We start from the raw sequence: 20,422 nt of genomic DNA, 5'->3' as shown, positions 1-20,422 counted from the left end.
TCCAATGGGCGTCTCACCCGCCAAAAACAAAATCGGGTGGTTTCACCCGCCTTTGCAACACAAATGGTTGAGAGCTATGCACAGCCCATGGAACATGCTGTCTGGTGAGCCTCATATGCAGAAATCACATGAAGTCACCTCCCCTAAGGGGGCTTTGAATTCAGCCCCTGGGTATAATGGACCGGTTTGTCATTGTTGTCGTGTCTGCGCGCTGCAGTCAATAGTCAAGTTAAAGAAGGATTGTGTATCCCAGCAATCTAAACCATGCCTGCAGTGGGGGAATTCCTGTCAAGTGTCCTGGCAGAAAGTAACTGGGGGAGCTTTGAGGGGTGACCCAAGCACTACAGGGGCAGGCGGGAGAACCATACTCTACTTATGGAGCTTCAGTGCATGGGCCGGGGGGCGACCAGCACCCAAGGTAGATTTCCAATACGGGGCAATGTGGGGGGGGGGAGGTGAAAACATCACTTGCATGTGTGTAGAGCTCCTTAAACATCATGAAGTGTTTTCAGACTTGAGAGATGAGGGCTGCAGAGGTGGTAGGACACCAGTGTGCTTCCTATTAAAGGGCATGGCACAGCCACTGTGTCTCCAGGATGGTGGGCACAAGGCCTCTTTTGAATTGGCGGAATGAAAGGGGCGGCAGGACATATAAAAAAGTCCTGTAGGGAGTGGACTTCAGAAAATCCTGGGTGCATTGGTTTCAAGCATGATATTGGCTTGCCCGGCACTAGGCATCCTATGGCCAGGGGAGTTGCTAGGTCTGTAAAAGTCCCGGGCTAGGCTAATGTCAGGACTGTCGGGACTCGGGGCTAGCTAGCCTTTGAGCTTCTATCAGGGGCTACAAGCAAAGGACCCGGGGATAATGCCCCCCACCCGCCAGTACGCCTCTGCCTATGGATTCTGGCTAATGAAACACACGTGTATTGTATGGAGTAGAATACTCACTTCTCGTGCATTGCCGGAGTATGACACTGTAAGAGCACTCCCTGCCATGGCCATGGAACCTCTTGGCGACATTCACTATCATAATCATTTGAGGGTGGGGTACAATAACCCCTCTGTGGCACATTGGCATTAGGTATTAACGTTCAAGCACCCCGCCAAGTATTTAGTCGGACATTTTCTCTCGTGCACCGACCACCATTTCAGAAAGAGCAGGTCTCACCTTTCCCGCTGAAGAAGGCTTCTTCTTTTTAGTTTCTTTGCGAGAACTCCCGCGCTTTGGCTTCGTTTCCTCGTGCCCGAAATTCCAATTTAGATCCCTCTGCTTAACCACTTCCTTTTCAGCCACATTGACTTCCTGAGCTGGAGAAAGCGTGTCTTGAGTAAGTGAGCTCGCAGGGGGCGACACCTTCTCAACGTTGTCTTCTTTTTGGCTGGCAGAGACCTGCAGTAAATATGTGTCATTATTCAATTAATTATGGAGAAAATACCTTCAATTTAAGGTGATTTTTGGGTGAAAAAGGGTACAACTAGATAGATAAATGTAGCACGTGATGGCAAGGAATGGCCAGTGAAAACAACGCATTTATAGGGTGCTAGTAACCCCAAGAGTGCAGGGCAAGAGACAAATTCTACCCATTACAATAAGCAGTAGCCCTACTCATTTCTGGCCACTCAAGGGCCTTGCACTGAAGCACAGATGGCCCAGGGGACAAACTATGACTGTCCAGGAAGCAAAGGTGTAGAGGCGTTGCTAGGGGGGGCGGGGGGTGAGGGGTCTATAGCCTCGGGTCTTTTGGTTGTAGCCTGGATAGGAGCTCAGGGACTGCTGGCCCCGAGTCCCGCCAGTCCCGACATTAGCTTAGCCCCTCATCTTTTTCAGGCCTAGCCTCACCCCTGGGGACAGGAGCATTCAGGGCTTTGGGAGGGTGGCCAGAAACATTAAATGAAAACTGAACACGCTCAAAAAAAGGGCAAACACACTTCTCCCCCTTCACTGGCAAGTGGGGGCTGGAGAGAGCTCCGTGAGAGGACACTGGGATGAGGGGGGAAATGAGGGGTGTCTGAAGGACACCAAGGCTCCAGGCATAGTCCTCCCGGCCTGGGCAGGCTGGGTAGGTGCTATGTTTGTACATTGAGGGTTGTCGACGTGGCAGACCTGCATTGGAGGATTCTTGTCTCCTTGTTATGTTGCACCAGGCAGCTCCAGCTCGGGAGGATAGCTCAGGGGCAACGTGCTCGCCTTGGAAGCAAGACGACACCGAGCAACATAGGTTTGATCCCCTGGGTATTGCTCACGTTATAAACAACCCATGACCTCATATCACTGGCCTGAGTGGCAGCCACTGACTGTCTCGTTGTGTGTGGAAGCAACCGGGACGCCTTACTGGTGCAGAGGAACTAGCACGGCTAGGGTGGGTGAGGGGCAGCGTGACTGGTCCTGGGGAGCTGGTTGCCAAGAGTGGAGTACCTGATGTACAGTGGCCCATGACGGGGTGCGCACGGTGGCAAGCTCATGCATGCAAACCATAGCTCTGCCACCAGCGGGGAAGCTTTCCTGTACATGTCTCACTATGTTGGCGATGCCAGCCTCCTACTGGCCTAGGCTAGACTGTCCTGACCTTGGCACTTCAAGTATATGCCCTGTGTCGGCACTCGGCTCATGAACACAGCCCTATCGAGGGGGAAGGGACGATGGCTGACAGACTGGAAGAGTGTGATCCAGGCCCGTCCTTCACAGCTTGGCCTCTGCCTCGACCCTCACCTCTGACCCCAGTAGGGTTATCCACGTTCAGCCCAGGAAAGGAGAGAGGAGTGTCCTGTGCAACCCTAAGCACTACCCCTGTTCAGGCATGGCCAGTAAGGGGTGTAATATCTACCCATGCAGAGATTAGGAGTGTCTCTGTTTTCCTATAGATTTAAAAAGGGAGTGGACTCATTGCGCTGCCCCCTGTGCCTCCAAACCACACCGCTCTGGAAACACGCAGCCCCAATAACACTATTTTGGTTACTAATCTGTGGAGTTACAGTTCTGAGGATTCGGCCAGTGTAAGGTTTCTTGTGCGTCTTCATTTGCCTGATAGCTCAATTGTGTTACAAATGACTTATTTCTTTGTGCTGTGCGTTGTGCTGTTTATGTAGCCTGTTATGTATGCTTAAATATACCCTGCCTGTAGGATTGTGACGTCACTGCACGTTGGCCTAGGAAGGGGAGAAGCACCGGCTTGGGAGGTTCCAGGGGTGCAGCAGCCTCATGAAAACTGAGCGCCAACTATCGCAGAGGAACATCTGGTGAGGAACAACTCATCCTCATCATCAACCTAGAGCCGGCCCAAAAGCTGGGCCCCTGTGTCCTCCCGACTGAAGGTCTGTATTCCCCTCCCCCTCACAGCATGTCCAGGAACAACCAGCTTCCTGTCGGGGATCTCCCAAGTAGACCTCGGGAATCCTATTTCCGGCGGCCAGGGAAGGGCTGGCGCTCTCAGATCCTAACCCTTGAAGCGGAGAAGCGAGGGAGGATCACCTGGGTAGGGGGGTCCAGGGTAATGCTCGGGGGAATACCCCTGGTGAGACACAGTACTATACCAGGGACGAAGGCGAGGAGGACGAAGTCCCTGAAATCTTTTTTGGTTATTCCATCTCTACCTCCCTTCCACCGAAAGAAGCTTCCTTAATAAAATCGAACCACCCCTACACCTCTGGTAAACCAACTAGGAACCAGAACCCTGCTACACTGAAAAACTATAACTCCCAGAATCCTTGTTTTCCCGGTTTCCACCCAAAACCTCCCCATCATTCTTATCCCTGTCCCTCAGATTATTCTTTCCTGAACTCCCAGTCTGCCGTTCCCCACAGGGATAACAGGTGGAGCAGGAGAGCACAGGACGAGCAAGGCAGACCGCACAACGTGAGAGCTAACTCAGCACCGCAGTTCATGAGGAGGAGAAAGACGGCCCATGGGGGGACAATGAAGCTGGCAGCCGAGGGTCAGAAGCACTGATTAGCCTGTAGAATATTCATTGGTTCTCTGACCTGAGCATTCTGTATGATTCCGATCTCACTATCAGTATGAAGGGAGTGTATGCAAGGTGGCAGGCCTCTCCCTTAACATTCGAGAAGGTGGGAGGGCTTGTGGTGACGTGACAGCATGCGGATACCACAGGGAATAAAAGCAGAGGGCAAAAGAAGGAAGACACAGATTGATATACGTGGAGCTCACCCCAGAGGAGACCAGGTAACAGGGTGCAGTAAAGATCCTTGAACCCGGGGATGAGTCCCCTTGTGAGATCCGTCTGGGGGTCTTGAGGAGGTGCCTGCAGCATGGTGCATCAGTAGACCCAGAGCATGGCTCTATGGGGAAGGTAAGGAACCATTCCAATAGTGGGACAAGGTCTCTTCTGCCAGGGGCTCAGACCATCTAGAGTCTAGATGGTCTGAGCCCCTGGCAGAAGATAGACTGAGACCCCCAGAGAGAGAGGGTCTGCAGAGAAACATGATGGGCAGACCGAATCAAGGATTTGGGGAGGATCTGCACAAAATTGTCCCAGCTAAGCATCATTGACCTGCATAGGGAGTTCCAGGCATGGGGAAGATCCAGCTGCCTCATTGACCTGCATAGGGAGTTCCAGGCACGGGAAGGCCTCATTGACCTGCAAAGGGGGTTCCAGGCAAGGGGAAGGTCCACCTGCCTCATTGAACTGCATAGGGAGTTCCAGGCACAGGGAAGGTCCAGCTGCCTCATTGACTTGCATAGGGAGTTCCAGGCACTGAGAAGGTCCAGCTGCCTCATTGATATGCATAGGGAGTTCCAGGCACTGAGAAGGTCCAGCTGCCTCATTGACCTGCATAGGGAGTTCCAGGCACGGGAAGGCCTCATTGACCTGCATAGGGAATTCCAGGCAAGGGGAAGGTCCGCCTGCCTCATTGAACTGCATAGGGAGTTCCAGGCACAGGGAAGGTCCAGCTGCCTCATTGACTTGCATAGGGAGTTCCAGGCACTGAGAAGGTCCAGCTGCCTCATTGACCTGCATAGGGAGTTCCAGGCACTGAGAAGGTCCAGCTGCCTCATTGACCTGCATAGGGAGTTCCAGGCACAGGGAAGGTCCAGCTGCCTCAGTGACCTGCATAGGGAGTTCCAGGCACGGGAAGGCCTCATTGACCTGCATAGGGAGTTCCAGGCATGGGGAATATCCAGCTGCCTCCTTGACCTGCATATGGAGTTCCAGGCACAGGAAGGCCTCATTGAACTGCATAGGGAGTTCCAGGCACAGGGAAGGTCCAGCTGCCTCAGTGACCTGCATAGGGAGTTCCAGGCATGGGGAAGATCCAGCTGCCTCATTGACCTGCATAGGGAGTTCCAGGCACGGGAAGGCCTCATTGACCTGCATAGGGAGTTCCAGGCAAGGGTAAGGTCCACCTGCCTCATTGAACTGCATAGGGAGCTCCAGGCACAGGGAAGGTCCAGCTCCCTCATTGACTTGCATAGGGAGTTCCAGGCACTGAGAAGGTCCAGCTGCCTCATTGACCTGCATAGGGAGTTCCAGGCACAGGGAAGGGCCAGCTGCCTCAGTGACCTGCATAGGGAGTTCCAGGCACGGGAAGGCCTCATTGACCTGCATAGGGAGTTCCAGGCATGGGGAAGATCCAGCTGCCTCATTGACCTGCATAGGGAGTTACAGGCACGGGAAGGCCTCATTGAACTGCATAGGGAGTTCCAGGCATGGGGAAGATCCAGCTGCCTCATTGACCTGCATAGGGAGTTCAACTTCCAGGCATGGGGAAGATCCAGCTGCCTCATTGACCTGCATAGGGAGTTCCAGGCACGGGAAGGCCTCATTGAACTGCATAGGGAGTTCCAGGGATGGGGAAGATCCAGCTGCCTCCTTGAACTGCATAGGGAGTTCCAGGCACAGGGAAGGTCCAGCTGCCTCAGTGACCTGCATAGGGAGTACCAGGCATGGTGAAGATCCAGCTGCCTCATTGACCTGCATAGGGAGTTGCAGCACGGGAAGGCCTCATTGAACTGCATAGGGAGTTCCAGGCACAGGGAAGGTCCAGCTGCCTCAGTGACCTGCATAGGGAGTTCCAGGCATGGGGAAGATCCAGCTGCCTCCTTGAACTGCATAGGGAGTTCCAGGCACAGGGAAGGTCCAGCTGCCTCAGTGACCTGCATAGGGAGTTCCAGGCATGGGGAAGATCCAGCTGCCTCCTTGAACTGCATAGGGAGTTCCAGGCACAGGGAAGGTCCAGCTGCCTCAGTGACCTGCATAGGGAGTACCAGGCATGGTGAAGATCCAGCTGCCTCATTGACCTGCATAGGGAGTTCCAGGCACGTGAAGGCCTCATTGACCTGCATAGCGAGTTCCAGGCAAGGGGAAGGTCCACCTGCCTCATTGATCTGCATAGGGAGTTCCAGGCATGGGAAAGGTCCAGCTGCCTCATTTCCCTGCATCGAGAGTTCCAGGCACGGGGAAGGTGTGCCCGCAGCCCCAGCAGCAATGCTCTGGGGCCTGGAGAGGAAAGGAAAGAGATGGAATAGTTGGGTGCACAGCCATGCAGGATAGCCCTGAAACCGCTGCCCGGACCAGTAACAAGGGTTCTAAAGGCTGTATGTGGATGATTTCTCCTCCACACAAAGCTTAAGGTGCTGAGTGCGCGTCACACACGATATCCTTTGGTGATCGGGGGAAGAGTTAAGAAATCAGAAGGAGAGAATGGAGGAAGAGGGCAGACACTATAGGAAGGCACTACCAGATGTCCCGCGGCCGGCCGGTAGAGAGGGTAGAGGCGCCAGCTACAGGAGCCAAAGGTACATCATTTGTATCATGTGGCAGTCAATAATGACTGGATAGAGCCCGCAACTGTAAGCAATGAATATGGCCTCCAGTGAGTGAGCAGTAAGAGCCTGTATTTACTGCGCTTCGCCCTAAATGAATCAGTGCATTCTTTGATGGAGCGCGGGCCGCGCAGGACGCCTCCTTTGTATCTCATATGGGTGAGTGGGTGCTATAGGCATTATCTTAATGAAGCACTAGGCGGCTATTGGGTAAACACCCGCTAGGGTGGGCCACTTCACATTGGGCACAACACTAGTTTATGGCCCTACCAGTACCTGTGCGCAGGATAACACTGCACGATCAAAGGTTGAATGTAGAACCCAAAAATGGGTAGGTATAATTTCACTGCCCAATCATCCTGTTGGAACCCATGCAGGGCAGTCCTTAGCCAGTGCGTTTTCTACAAAACGTTGGTTTTCAACTTTGGTTTTGGGGAGGTCTCTGAGCCACAGCATTTAACGCAGGTTGTTGTAACATGTGACCTTCTTGTACGAGGGGTTGGTGGAATTGCAGTGTCTTCAAGCAATGCCAGGCAGATATTTAAGGAGCTGGCTCCAATACCAGGGTAAATGGTAATGGCCAGACTTAATTAAGTCACTAGGCCAGAGATTCAGCTGGGTCGAGCGACAGGTCACGGATGCTGACTGGACGGGCATTCTTACATAGGCATAGCATGACGGTTGTGCCCATAGCATCCTGGTGTGGATTGTACGAGGAGAGGGGTCCTTTTCTCCTCGATGTTGCTAGCTGGGGACAATGAGCTGCATGTTAAATGTGTGTGTAACAGCTTTTGAGTATTTATTATCACAGGTAATTGAGATAATTGAGGATGTCAAGGACCACATTGGTCTGGCCCCTGGAAGATGGCCAGGAGCGCCGCATAATGAGGCTGACAGCAAGGTAAGTAGTGGGACACTCCCACAAGGGACATGCCATGGTAAGAATTGATGGTGGCTTACGTTCCCTGACAATCTGAAACTCTGGTTTATGTGCAAGTTAAGGGTCTGGCCATTTTCACCGCACTGGGACCTTGAAAGGTTCGGTAAACTGGGGACTTCCCACAATGTACATACATATCTTAAAACTGGACGATGGCATACGCCATGGGATATTTGAAAGGGTAGCTTATGTGCAAGTGAAGGGCACGGCCAGGAACGTCGCATAACTGCCCCGTTGGGGAAGGTAAGCTGAGGATACTCAGGCAAGGTACATGCCGTGGTAAGGCTTCTAGGGATGGTACACGTTCCTTGAGAGTTTCATTTATGCTGCAACTTGTGGATCTTACAGCAAATGGGCAAAGGTTGGTAAGCTGCAGGATTCCCACGTGACACGTGCTTATGGGGAGACTTGGATGTTGGCGTGCACGCTATGATAAAACACGCACTGATAGTTAAAGAATTGTAGTGAAGTACAACTGGTATGTCTGGCCAGCAAATACAGCACTATAGCCACGTAAGGTGGGCACGCTGGTGACACTGCCATAAGGTACACGCATACGGTAAGGCCAGAGGATGATGCAGGTGCACGGATAATGGAAATTACAGAGATGTGCCATTTGACTGTCGGGACTAACAGACCTGGACACTGTGCCAGGGCTAGGTGGGCCACATTGGCCTTCATTGGTACCAGTGACGATGCAGTCTTGGGCCACCGGGTACCAGTGGTAATGTAGTCCTGGGCCACCGGCAAGTGTTAAGGGGCAATTATCGTACCAGCACGGATCTCAGGAAATCAGGTTGCAGGGCGGGCCCAGTATGGCCCCAGTCCAAGCACCCGTAGTATGGGGGGGGGTTTAACGAAGTGAACCTCAGACTCGGAGGTGGAGCATGTCCACCCACAGGCAGCTGGGCACTTCTGCTGACAGGACTGATCTCCAGTGGTCACCTAAGTCCTAACTGGTCGTCATGGAAATTGGGAAGAAGTAGAGGAGAGGTTTAAGGTGTGTAAATGTGGTAGGTGAGATTTAGGACAAGAGGAGCAAAGGGATGGGGGGATTTTGGGCAGCGAAAGCCACCCCCAAAGCGTGGCAGAGTCCTAGCCAATGAGGGAGTTTCACGCTGCAGCTTCGGCGGCTCAGGATTGGCTGGGCTCGAGCCAAATCCATGTACGGGCACTGACTCCCCTGTTTAGGGCTTGTATGCCAACAACCTCCTTGTCAGTGCTCCAAGTGTTCTACTGGTAGTAACAAGTGTTGGCCTGATAGTAACGAGAAGCGTTTCAGCTTGTGCCTTTGGCAGGTAGGGTGACACAGTTCACCCTTACCTGAGTGTAATGTAATGTGTGGCTGGGACCGTCCCAAGTTATTGTTGCTCCAAATAAACTGTGATCTTGTATATTCCAAATAACCTTACAAAAGTTGTCTGTTATTATTTAATGGTGTGTGTGATATTCTGTCCACAGGAGGTGGGGGCGACCAATGGGGATCTCCCCGCTCTGACCCCCCTCCTGTTACTTACACAGGTCCATCTCCCTGGACAAGCCTTCCCCTGATATCCCCCGCACACTGCTTCAATGCTTCCCTGCAACAAGCTTGACTAGGGGTTTAGCTTTGTTTCTTCACTCCTTGCCACACAGCAAATGCCCTCCCTAACCCTTTGGGCTGCGTGAGGAGGCTTGCACTTGCCACATTGCCTAAGAGGGACACAGTCAGTATTTGGGGGTCCATCAGGAAAGGTCTGAATGCTTCCGCTCCCGCTGCAGGGGTTCAGGAAGGGGAAATCTGTCTCACAGGCCTGTCCGCAGCAGGGGCGCCGCCAAGGGGTGGCCAGGGGGGGCCACGGCCACCCTTATAGAAATGCTAGCCCCCTCATCGGCCACCCTGCGATAAAAAGCAAGCAACACATTTATTTATTTTTTTCGCACTGAACTGTGCATGGACAATAACATGCACAGTTCAGTGTAGGGTTGTAACAGCATACCGTTATAGATGTCATTCTCATGAAATAACCGTTATCTCGTTTGCAACGGTATATCGATTGAAGTTGTGCACGTGTGCAGCGCACAAACAATGCTTGCAGGGCTGTAGTAGTTGCTTCTGTTTTGCATCCTCCACTGAGCCTGGGACTGGAGGCGGAGTTTGCCCGGGGCTGCTTAGATGTGCCCAACGCATAGAAAGTCAGAAAGAGAGAGTCACAGGTGTCAGCAGCACAGTCCTCCATGGAGGGCTACTGCTCTGCTACACACATAATAAAACCTCTAATTTAATTAAAGCGTCCCAGCCAGCCGGAGCCATCACGGCACAGTGCGGACTCATGAGTGCAGAAGATTATTACTGAAGATCTTTCTGTGAGGAAGAACAGAAAGCTGAAGATAGGAGGGTGTTGTCGGCTCAGAGGATCGGGCTAGTTACATGTGTAGTGTTGTCACACTGGCCATGTCTGGTGCTGTTGTGATGCAGCACAGCACAGAAAGAAAGGTATGTGTTTATTTTTTGTTTTTTTTACCCGACCAAGTTAGAAGCTAATTTATTTACATAGCTTCCCATGGGCAGCCTGCATAAGTGCCTGGGCGCCTAACTTTTTATCCTACTCAAAGAAATGCTGGTGTTCAGTATTCTTTCAGTAGAACCAAACGTGGGCTTGCCTTGCAGCAGTCCTCTCCAGTCCAGTGACTGCCTGGAGGCCTTAAGCAAGTGCTATTGGAAAACAAACAGATCTGATCTTATCTCTACCGTCAGATCAATACACAGCTCGTTTTCCGATTTGCAAAATGCCGATCAGATGTACCCATGCAATTGCTTGCAAGGCTGCTGGACCATCATGACGAGGGGATGGCGGTCACGGGGCTTGAGAGGAGCTCTGCTGCAAGGAAGACAAGCCCCACGTTTCATTTAAGTGAAAGCATAAAATTAAAGTAAAGTTTGCGTTAATGTCCTTAGTCGAATGTTCTTAAAACCATACATAACACGCTGGAGGTTTGTGACGAATCTCCAAACCTAAGTGAGTTTACTACACAACGTACTTTATTGTGCGTCTTAAAGCGCTGAAAATAAAATAGGTAATAAATAGATAGTTTGCCTTAACATTCAGGATGTGGAAAATAAAGGCACTCTGATATTATTTTATCTCAACATGCTGCTATACGAATAATAATAATAATTAGGCATTTATTTAGCGCTACGAACCCTCAGGTATCTGAGCGCTGCTTATTATTACCCATGGTGTGTGGTGCTCATTTATCGACCTCGGAAGGATGAAAGGCTGAGTTTGGCCCCGCCGGGATTCGAACCTGCGTCAGCAGGCTCTGCACCGATGTCAAAGCGAGCGCTCTACTCGCTGTGCCACTTCACCAGCTATAGAGGATATACATGTTGTCATGGTGCTTTATTATGCAATTTGTGTATGTTGCAAGTAAACTCTAAGACAGTATTATTGTAGGCCTCAACTCCCAAAACTTTATTATTTCTTCCAAGAAAAGCATGGAAGAAGGTGGTTGTGCCTAAATTGGAGAGTGAGTTAAAATCCCTGCTTTGCTGTTTAGCATAAGCGTGTGATCCTGGGCAAATAATGCAATCTTACCCTGACTTCAACTGCAAAAATTGGAGTGCTTATCAGTGATTATGTTTCGCCCTTACAATAGAACAGTTTTAATAAGTGTAGGGACACATGGGTTTACCCTGGTGCTCCTCTGCTAGTGGCTCCAATACTGTCACGTATCATTGCATGATTGCTGCACTGGCCTCCCCCCAGTCTCCAATCACTTGATTTGACAGGCAGACAGTGGGCCTCATTACGAGGTTGGCGGTAGCCGTGCCTGTATGGCAGGCACGGCTACCGCCAACCTCGCTACCGGCACCGCCACCCGCGAATGGGCACTAACCGGCCCATTACGAGTTGAATGGGCTGGTAATTGCCCATTTGCGGGTGGCGGTATTACCGGGCTCCTCAACCCCATTCTGCCCCATAGGGCAGAGTGGGGATGAGGAGTATGGATGCACCGGCACTGTTTACAACGGTGCCGGTGCATCCGCTGTTTTCACTCGCGGGTGCCGCATTGCCCGCCAGGTCAAACCTGGTGGGCTGTCAGGCACCCGCGAGTAAAACTCGTAATTTGGTGGTACGTTATGGACGGTGCCGGTGACTTACTGGCACCGTCCCCATACCGTGCCGCCAAAGTTGTAACGAGGACCAGTCTCACCAGCCAGTCAGTGCAACAGAGTTTCTAGTATAGCAGACTAACTTTGGTTAAACCAACATTACATTTTCTCCCCTGTTGCTCCCAACCACTGAAGTTGTTTGTGCTGTCCAGAGTACTGCCTCACACTCTGCAATGTCCTGTTAAGCTATGATATCGAGTCTTTCATTGCACACCATCTGCCATTTTCACACTTTCTAGGAGCTTCAGAATCTGCAAGTAATAGGGTTGGTGGACAAATGCAGTAGCAGAGGGATCAGGCCAAAATTGCTTTGTTACAACATTGATGTTTGCAGATCTTAAAAGATATGGCTCTGTACGGTGAACGTTTTAGATATTTTGTCAGCTGTGTGGAGCAGTGGTTAAGAGCGCTTCAGGTAGCTAAGGTAGTTGTTTGTATGATTGACAGAAAATAGAAGCGTTTTGCTTCTTGTTTTTGCCACCAACTCACCAGAGAGCCAAAGACCAAAGGCGGGATGGACCAAAGGTTCACCTGCAAGGGAGCCAAGGACCAGAGGAGAGTTCAACAGAGCAGCCAAGGACCAGAGGGCCAACTGACCAGCGAGGTTCACTTTTACCTTAGTTTTACTTCAGTCTAGTTTACATTTTTGCTGTAAACTGAAACTATTGAACTGGAGTAAAATTAGGAAGGACAGGACTTGTGAGGAGGGACTCTTGAGGGTGTTTTATTTACCAGCCCACTGACTGCCCATGGCCATGCTAATTCCTATGGCTAATCCCACACACTACCTGAAGAGTAAGAGTATTCCTAAGAAATTCTAACTTTTGAACTGCCTGGGTTTTTTTATACACACTGGCAGGTGGTGACTTTACCTGGGTTGTGTTCTCAGCAAAACAGAACATAGTAAAAGAAAGATGTGTTGCTCAAACTTACAAGTAACATTGTGAAACTAAATTGGGGATAGCAGAAGAGCTGCCATTTCAGAAACTGAAAATAAGCCTTTTGGTAGACCCTCATCTTACCATCAACCTGACTTCCCGAAGATTCTATTCTGGAGATCAATGCGTAAAATGTACCAGTGGGTGCATTTGCATTGTACATGCAGTCCAATGGCAAGATACATCTAGTATTCTATTCCTACATAAGTCAAACCCTGCTGACTGCACCATATTCCATAGACATGTTGGCAATTAAAAACTGAGTGAGGATTTGGAGGATTCTCTCGCTATGCTATGATATAATATTTATTTGTATCGTGCTCAAACACAAATGTTTCAGAGCGCGACAAGGCAAGGGAGGGGAATAAGGGAAGACAAAACAACGATCTTACTAGGCCCAGTGACATTGAGAACGCGCAAGTGCAGGGGGAGGGAAGGCTGGAAAGTGCAAGGGAGAGGGGAAAAGTGGAAAGTGCTGAGCAAGGGGTACAACACAACAAAAGGTAGTGCAGCCAGCAAGGTGGCAAGTGCAGGTCTTGAGCGCAGACAGGGGGTTTCTGGTAAGTGCAGGTAAGGGGACTGTAAAGCAACAGATACAGACCCAAGTGCAGGTGCTGCCAGGGGAGGTGTGGGTGAGTGGCTGGGTGGGCATGGACATGGGCCCGAAAGCAGTGGGAAAACCAGGTGCATTGTGCCAAAGCAGACAGATCAGCAGGGGAGAGGGGGAGCGAGGGTAGAAGCAAAGAGGAAGGTCTTGAGGTGCTTCCGGGAACCGGAGATGGTTCTCCTCAAGTTTCAGAGTGGCAGGGAGGCTGTTCCAGAGGGAGGCCCCTGCTGAGGAAAGAGATCTGCCACTAACTTGTTGCTTGGAGAAGCGACAGACCCTGAGGGAGTTGGAGGCGGAGGAGCGAAGAGCTTGAGTGGGAAGGTATTTATGGAGGGAAAGTTGAAGGTATTTTGGACCCAGTCCCCAGAAATTCAGTTATGTTTTTGTTTTGGTGTGCCCCCGAAGATTTCCTGTGGCCTCATCAGGTCACCCCTATAAAAAATGTCTGGGGGCGCCACTGGTCCGCAGCTGTGCAGGGTAACCACATCATGATTGGTTGGAAGAGCCAGGCTTACTTTTAATAACAGGTTTAGGCTTACAGGAAACCAGGCTTGGTTTGTGTGGAGATGGAGGTTGGCAGATTTAGGATTGCAGACATAAAAGGTGAGCCAGTGGAAAGTACATTAACAATGAAAGGCCTTGTCACGGAATATCTGCTAGGGTTGAATGTAAGTCTGAAGTTGGGCACATTATCTCTGGAGCTGTGATCTTAGCTCAAGAGATAATGTGTGTCCAATGGATGACTCAAGGCCTTGTAAGAATGACTATTGTATTTGACCTTTGCTCCCTCCTCCGCCTTGAAGCGAACACTTTCGGTGTATAGGGGCTCTACCAATCACCAATATGACCAATAAAATAAGTAATAATAAAATAGATGGAGTCTTGGGAATAGGCGTGAAGGCAGTAGGCAAGCCAGTTGAAGTGTAATCGATCGTGGAAGCTGTAGGATGACGCCTTGCGTGTATAAAAGACTTTTTGGATGGGAAAAAAGGGTGAAGTCCCACTTATATTTAAACAAATAAAATGGTGCCAGCTCCATGCAGTCATCATTAGCTTCTGTGGCCCCTTAAATGCCCTGAGTAGAATACCTGCAGAGATTCTTAGTGATCCTGAGGACATATGGCTCCCCCTCTATAGGGGGAAGTCAGCATTCCATGTCAGCCTTCACACCTACCTCCTTGGTTCTGCCGGGCATTATCTCTCGAGCATCTGTCACCTTCTCGGGAAGAGCCTCCTTCTCAGGTCCCGCTTTTTCTTGGCTGGAGGGCGCCGGTCTCTCGCCCATGCCCCCTGGTTTGATGTTCTCCATTTCTGCTTGCGTCATTTCCTGAGTTACCGGAAGTAGTTCTTCTGAGGCTAAGGCCTCCCCTGAGGTTTCTGGTCTCCGGCTCGTGGACACCTGCAGTATGGAGACAGTTCAGGGACTGACAGCGCATTCCCACATCTGACACCATCACACACTGAAAGAGAGCGTACGTGGTGCATGAACGTGCACGGCACAACGATCGGAAGCCTCCCACATACATGCCAATATTCTGTGGCCACAAATCTGTAGGAATCTTAAAGTTTCAAAAATAGTCTAGCAAGGAGGTAATGATAGGAATAGAGCTCTTGAAAGACTCCCCCGAGCTGGCGTGGCTGGGGCTAATGGCGCCCTGGGGGGCGTGGTGCCCCGGGCGGTCACCCGGCTCCCCCGCCCCCGCGGCCGGCTCTGTAGCACCAGAGGATGCTGATCATGCTGTGACGGACCTAGGCAGCCAGGTCAAAAAATAAAAATTAAAAATAAAATATTTTGTAAACCTTTTTTTTTACAAAAACAAATCTGTATTTGGTGCCACTAAATCGGTAGGCGGTAGGACTGCCTAAAAAGCGGTATCCTACCGCCTAAATCGGTAGGCCAGGCAAGTATGCTCCCAGGGGTCTCAGGGAGAGATCCACCAATCTCCACCCTAGCCATGCTGGGATTGATAGGCGGGGTTTATTCAGGAGGTGAGGCCTCCAGGGGGTCTTGCAGGCTGATGCCAGTGCACCTTATGAACTTAGACATGGGGCTGAAGGAGGGGGTAAACAGTTGATGTGTTGGTAATTAGGCATAGAGTGGTAGGACACCGGCTACTTCATCCCACTCACATACTAAAGGTTCAGACTTTTAATAATGTGAACACATACCTCACAGGTGTTGCTTTGCAGTGCCTCCTGCGCACCCGCCACTGTTCCAGAAGCAGCCACAGTGGCTGAGAGGCGACTGTCCCATCCAGGCGCAGGCTTTCCTTCCTCCAGGGTTTGGGGCTTTTCACCCATATCCCCCAGTTTCATTGAGTTTATATGGGGCTCCATCTTTCCCTGAAACAGTGGAAGACGTCCCTCTGGGAGCAGAATCCTCCAGGACGCCTCATCCTTCTGGCTGACAGGCTCCTGCACCCAATAGAAAGCCAGGAAGAATGGACCAATGAGCAGAGTGTGACTTCCTTCTAGACAATGTTACAATGAGAAATAGAGGCACACCACAATAAGAAGGCTATCAGTGGGCCTTCACCCCATATGCAAATCGCCATGGCAACCCTGATGTAACTGGTTGGGATGCTGGGGGTTAAGCGGTATATGGCGGGAGATGTCACTTGTACAGGGGATCAAGCAGTGTGACAGTACACCTGGCACGGTTACTAAAGAGAGCCAGGAGGCGTGACACCACAAAAGCCCCTTTTGTAGAAGAGGTCTCAGGTTGCAATAGTGCACCATGTGTATTTTGTGAGGGGAGGTGGCAAGGGCCGTGAGGGCACATGTTTATAAGGGCACGTGAGATGGGTACAGTACACAAGTTATATTTTGTAAAAGGGGTTAGGGCAAGTCACAGCACCCAGGTATATTTTGAAGTAGGACCGGGAAAGGCAGAATGCCCTCTAAGGCGTAACAAGATCATGAGTAAAGTGGGCAGAGGACCCTCTCAATCTGGGGTAGGCGGCCTACCAGGGCAACGCTAGAGCCAGACCTACCAGACTGGCGGTGTGGGGGACGCCTAACAGGGCTACGCTAGAGCCAGACCTTCCAGACTGGCGGTGTGGGGGACGCCTACCAGGGCAACGCTAGAGCCAGACCTTCCAGACTGGCGGTGTGGGGGACGCCTACCAGGGCAACGCTAGAGCCAGACCTTCCAGACTGGCGGTGTGGGGGACGCCAGAGTGGCGGTGTGGGGGACGCCTACCAGGACAAAGCTAGAGCCAGACCTTCCAGACTGGCGGTGTGGGGGACACCTACCAGGACAACGCTAGAGCCAGACCTTCCAGACTGGCGGTGTGGGGGACGCCTACCAGGGCAACGCTAGAGCCAGACCTACCAGACTGGCGGTGTGGGGGACGCCTACCAGGGCAACGCTAGAGCCAGACCTACCAGACTGGCGGTGTGGGGCACGCCTACCAGGGCAACGCTAGAGCCAGACCTACCAGACTGGCGGTGTGGGGGACGCCTACCAGGGCAACGCTAGAGCCAGACCTACCAGACTGGCGGTGTGGGGGACGCCTACCAGGGCAACGCTAGAGCCAGACCTACCAGACTGGCGGTGTGGGGGACGCCTTCCAGGGCAACGCTAGAGCCAGACCTACCAGACTGGCGGTGTGGGGGACGCCTACCAGGGCAACGCTAGAGCCAGACCGTCCAGACTGGCGGTGTGGGGGACGCCTACCAGGGCAACGCTAGAGCCAGACCTACCAGACTGGCGGTGTGGGGGACGCCTACCAGGGCAACGCTAGAGCCAGACCTACCAGACTGGCGGTGTGGGGGACGCCTACCAGGGCAACGCTAGAGCCAGACCTTCCAGACTGGCGGTGTGGGGGACGCCTACCAGGACAACGCTAGAGCCAGACCTTCCAGACTGGCGGTGTGGGGGACGCCTACCAGGGCAACGCTAGAGCCAGACCTACCAGACTGGCGGTGTGGGGAACGCCTAACAGGGCTACGCTAGAGCCAGACCTTCCAGACTGGCGGTGTGGGGGACGCCTACCAAGGCAACGCTAGAGCCAGACCTTCCAGACTGGCGGTGTGGGGGACGCCTACCAGGGCAACGCTAGAGCCAGACCTTCCAGACTGGCGGTGTGGGGGACGCCTACCAGGGCAACGCTAGAGCCAGACCTTCCAGACTGGCTGTGTGGGGGACGCCTACCAGGGCAACGCTAGAGCGAGACCTTCCAGACTGGCGGTTTGCGGGACGCCTAACAGGGCAACGTTAGAGCCAGACCTTCCAGACTGGCGGTGTGGGGGACGCGTACCAAGGCAACGCTAGAGCCAGACCTACCAGACTGGCGGTGTGGGGGACGCCTACGAGGGCAACGCTAGAGCCAGACCTACCAGACTGGCGGTGTGGGGGACGCCTACCAGGGCAACGCTAGAGCCAGACCTACCAGACTGGCGGTGTGGGGGATGCCTACCAGGGCAACGCTAGAGCCGGACCTACCAGACTGGCGGTGTGGGGGACGCCTACCAGGGCAACGCTAGAGCCGGACCTACCAGACTGGCGGTGTGGGGGACGCCTACCAGGGCAACGCTAGAGCCGGACCTTCCAGACTGGCGGCGTGGGGGGCGCCTACCAGGGCAACGCTAGAGCCGGACCTACCAGACTGGCGGTGTGGGGGACGCCTACCAGGACAACGCTAGAGCCAGACCTTCCAGACTGGCGGTGTGGGGGACGCCTACCAGGGCAACGCTAGAGCCAGACCTTCCAGACTGGCGGTGTGGGGGACGCCTACCAGGACAACGCTAGAGCCAGACCTTCCAGACTGGCGGTGTGGGGGACGCCTACCAGGACAACGCTAGAGCCAGACCTTCCAGACTGGCGGTGTGGGGGACGCCTACCAGGGCAACGCTAGGCTAGAGCCAGACCTTCCAGACTGGCGGTGTGGGGGACGCCTACCAGGACAACGCTAGAGCCAGACCTTCCAGACTGGCGGTGTGGGGGACGCCTACCAGGGCAACGCTAGAGCCAGACCTTCCAGACTGGCGGTGTGGGGGACGCCTACCAGGGCAACGCTAGAGCCAGTCCTTCCAGACTGGCGGTGTGGGGGACGCCTACCAGGGCAACGCTAGAGCCAGACCTACCAGACTGCCGGTATGGGGGACGCCTACCAAGGCAACGCTAGAGCCAGACCTACCAGACTGGCGGTGTGGGGGATGCCTACCAAGGTAACGCTAGAGCCAGACCGAGCCAGACCTACCAGACTGGCGGTGTGGGGGACGCCTACCAAGACAATGCTAGAGCCAGACCTACCAGACTGGCAGTGTGGGGGAGGTGTGGGGGACGCCTACCAAGGCAATGCTAGAGCCAGACCTTCCAGACTGGCGGTGTGGGGGACGCCTACCAGGGCAACGCTAGAGCCAGACCTACCAGACTGGCGGTGTGGGGGACGCCTACCAGGGCAACGCTAGAGCCAGACCTTCCAGACTGGCGGTGTGGGGGACGCCTAGCAGGGCAACGCTAGAGCCAGACCTTCCAGACTGCCGGTGTGGGGGACGCCTACCAGGGCAACGCTAGAGCCAGACCTTCCAGACTGGCGGTGTGGGGGACGCCTACCAGGACAACGCTAGAGCCAGACCTTCCAGACTGGCGGTGTGGGGGACGCCTACCAGGTCAACGCTAGAGCCAGACCTTCCAGACTGGCGGTGTGGGGGACGCCTACCAGGGCAACGCTAGAGCCAGACCTTCCAGACTGGCGGTGTGGGGGACGCCTACCAGGGCAACGCTAGAGCCAGACCTTCCAGACTGGCGGTGTGGGGGACGCCTTCCAGGGCAACGCTAGAGCCAGACCTTCCAGACTGGCGGTGTGGGGGACGCCTGCCAGGGCAACGCTAGAGCCAGACCTTCCAGACTGGCGGTGTGGGGGACGCCTGCCAGGGCAATGCTAGAGCCAGACCTTCCTGACTGGCGGTGTGGGAGACGCCTACCAGGACAACGCTAGAGCCAGACCTACCAGACTGGCGGTGTGGGGGACGCCTACCAGGACAACGCTAGAGCCAGACCTTCCACACTGGCGGTGTGGGGGACGCCTACCAAGGCAACGCTAGAGCCAGACCTTCCAGACTGGCGGTGTGGGGGACGCCTACCAGGACAATGCTAGAACCAGACCTACCAGACTGGCGGTGTGGGGGACGCCTACCAAGGCAACGCTAGAGCCAGACCTTCCAGACTGGCGGTGTGGGGGACGCCTACCAAGGCAACGCTAGAGCCAGACCTTCCAGACTGGCAGTGTGGGGGACGCCTACCAGGGCAACGCTAGAGCCAGACCTTCCAGACTGGTGGTGTGGGGGACGCCTACCAGGGCAACGCTAGAGCCAGACCTTCCAGACTGGCGGAGTGGGGGACGCCTACCAGGGCAACGCTAGAGCCAGACCTTCCAGACTGGTGGTGTGGGGGATGCCTACCAAGGCAACGCAAGAGCCAGACCGTCCAGACTGGCAGTGTGGGGGACGCCTACCAGGGCAACGCTAGATCCAGACCTACCAGACTGTCGGTGTGGGGGACGTCTACCAGGGCATTGTTAGATCCAGACCTACCAGACTGGCGGTGTGGGGGACGCCTACCAGGGCAACGTTAGATCCAGACCTACCAGACTGGCGGTGTGGGGGACGCCTACCAGGGCTACGTTAGATCCAGACCTACCAGACTGGCGGTGTGGGGGACGCCTAACAGGGCTACGCTAGAGCCAGACCTTCCAGACTGGCGGTGTGGGGGACGCCTACCAGGGCAACGCTAGAGCCAGACCTTCCAGACTGGCGGTGTGGGGGACGCCTACCAAGGCAACGCTAGAGCCAGACCTTCCAGACTGGCGGTGTGGGGGACGCCTACCAAGGAAACGCAAGAGCCAGACCATCCAGACTGGCGGTATGGGGGACGCCTACCAGGGCAACGCTAGATCCAGACCTACCAGACTGCCGGTGTGGGGGGCGCTTGTCCTCAGCTCCCCGGTATGCATAGAGCCACGCATGGACGTTGGTGCCGCTGTCTCTGTCCTAA

The 20,422-nt window shown here is 53.6% G+C and overlaps 1 protein-coding gene across 8 annotated transcripts in view; it reads right to left on the bottom strand.

Annotated features, from left to right (window-relative positions):
- The window catches only part of SYNE2 (spectrin repeat containing nuclear envelope protein 2), a 1,840,150-nt gene that overhangs the window by 1,028,595 nt on the left and 791,133 nt on the right, over nt 1–20,422 (bottom strand). For 7 of the 8 annotated variants that reach the window (XM_069638223.1, XM_069638224.1, XM_069638227.1 and 4 more), the window contains 3 exons: nt 15,592–15,837; nt 14,597–14,821; nt 1,169–1,390 (listed from right to left, as the gene is read on the bottom strand). In XM_069638223.1, the coding sequence (XP_069494324.1) occupies nt 1,169–1,390; nt 14,597–14,821; nt 15,592–15,837 (693 nt within the window). The remainder of the gene's footprint in view (nt 1–1,168; nt 1,391–14,596; nt 14,822–15,591; nt 15,838–20,422) is intronic. The other variant, XM_069638231.1, reaches the window with a different exon arrangement.

Source organism: Ambystoma mexicanum, chromosome 14 (assembly GCF_040938575.1).
Source record: "Ambystoma mexicanum isolate Mex_15411 chromosome 14, UKY_AmexF1_1, whole genome shotgun sequence".
NCBI classification, from domain to species: Eukaryota; Metazoa; Chordata; class Amphibia; order Caudata; family Ambystomatidae; genus Ambystoma; species Ambystoma mexicanum.
Note: the sequence above shows the minus strand (reverse complement) of the source record. Positions and strands in the feature narration are given on the sequence as shown.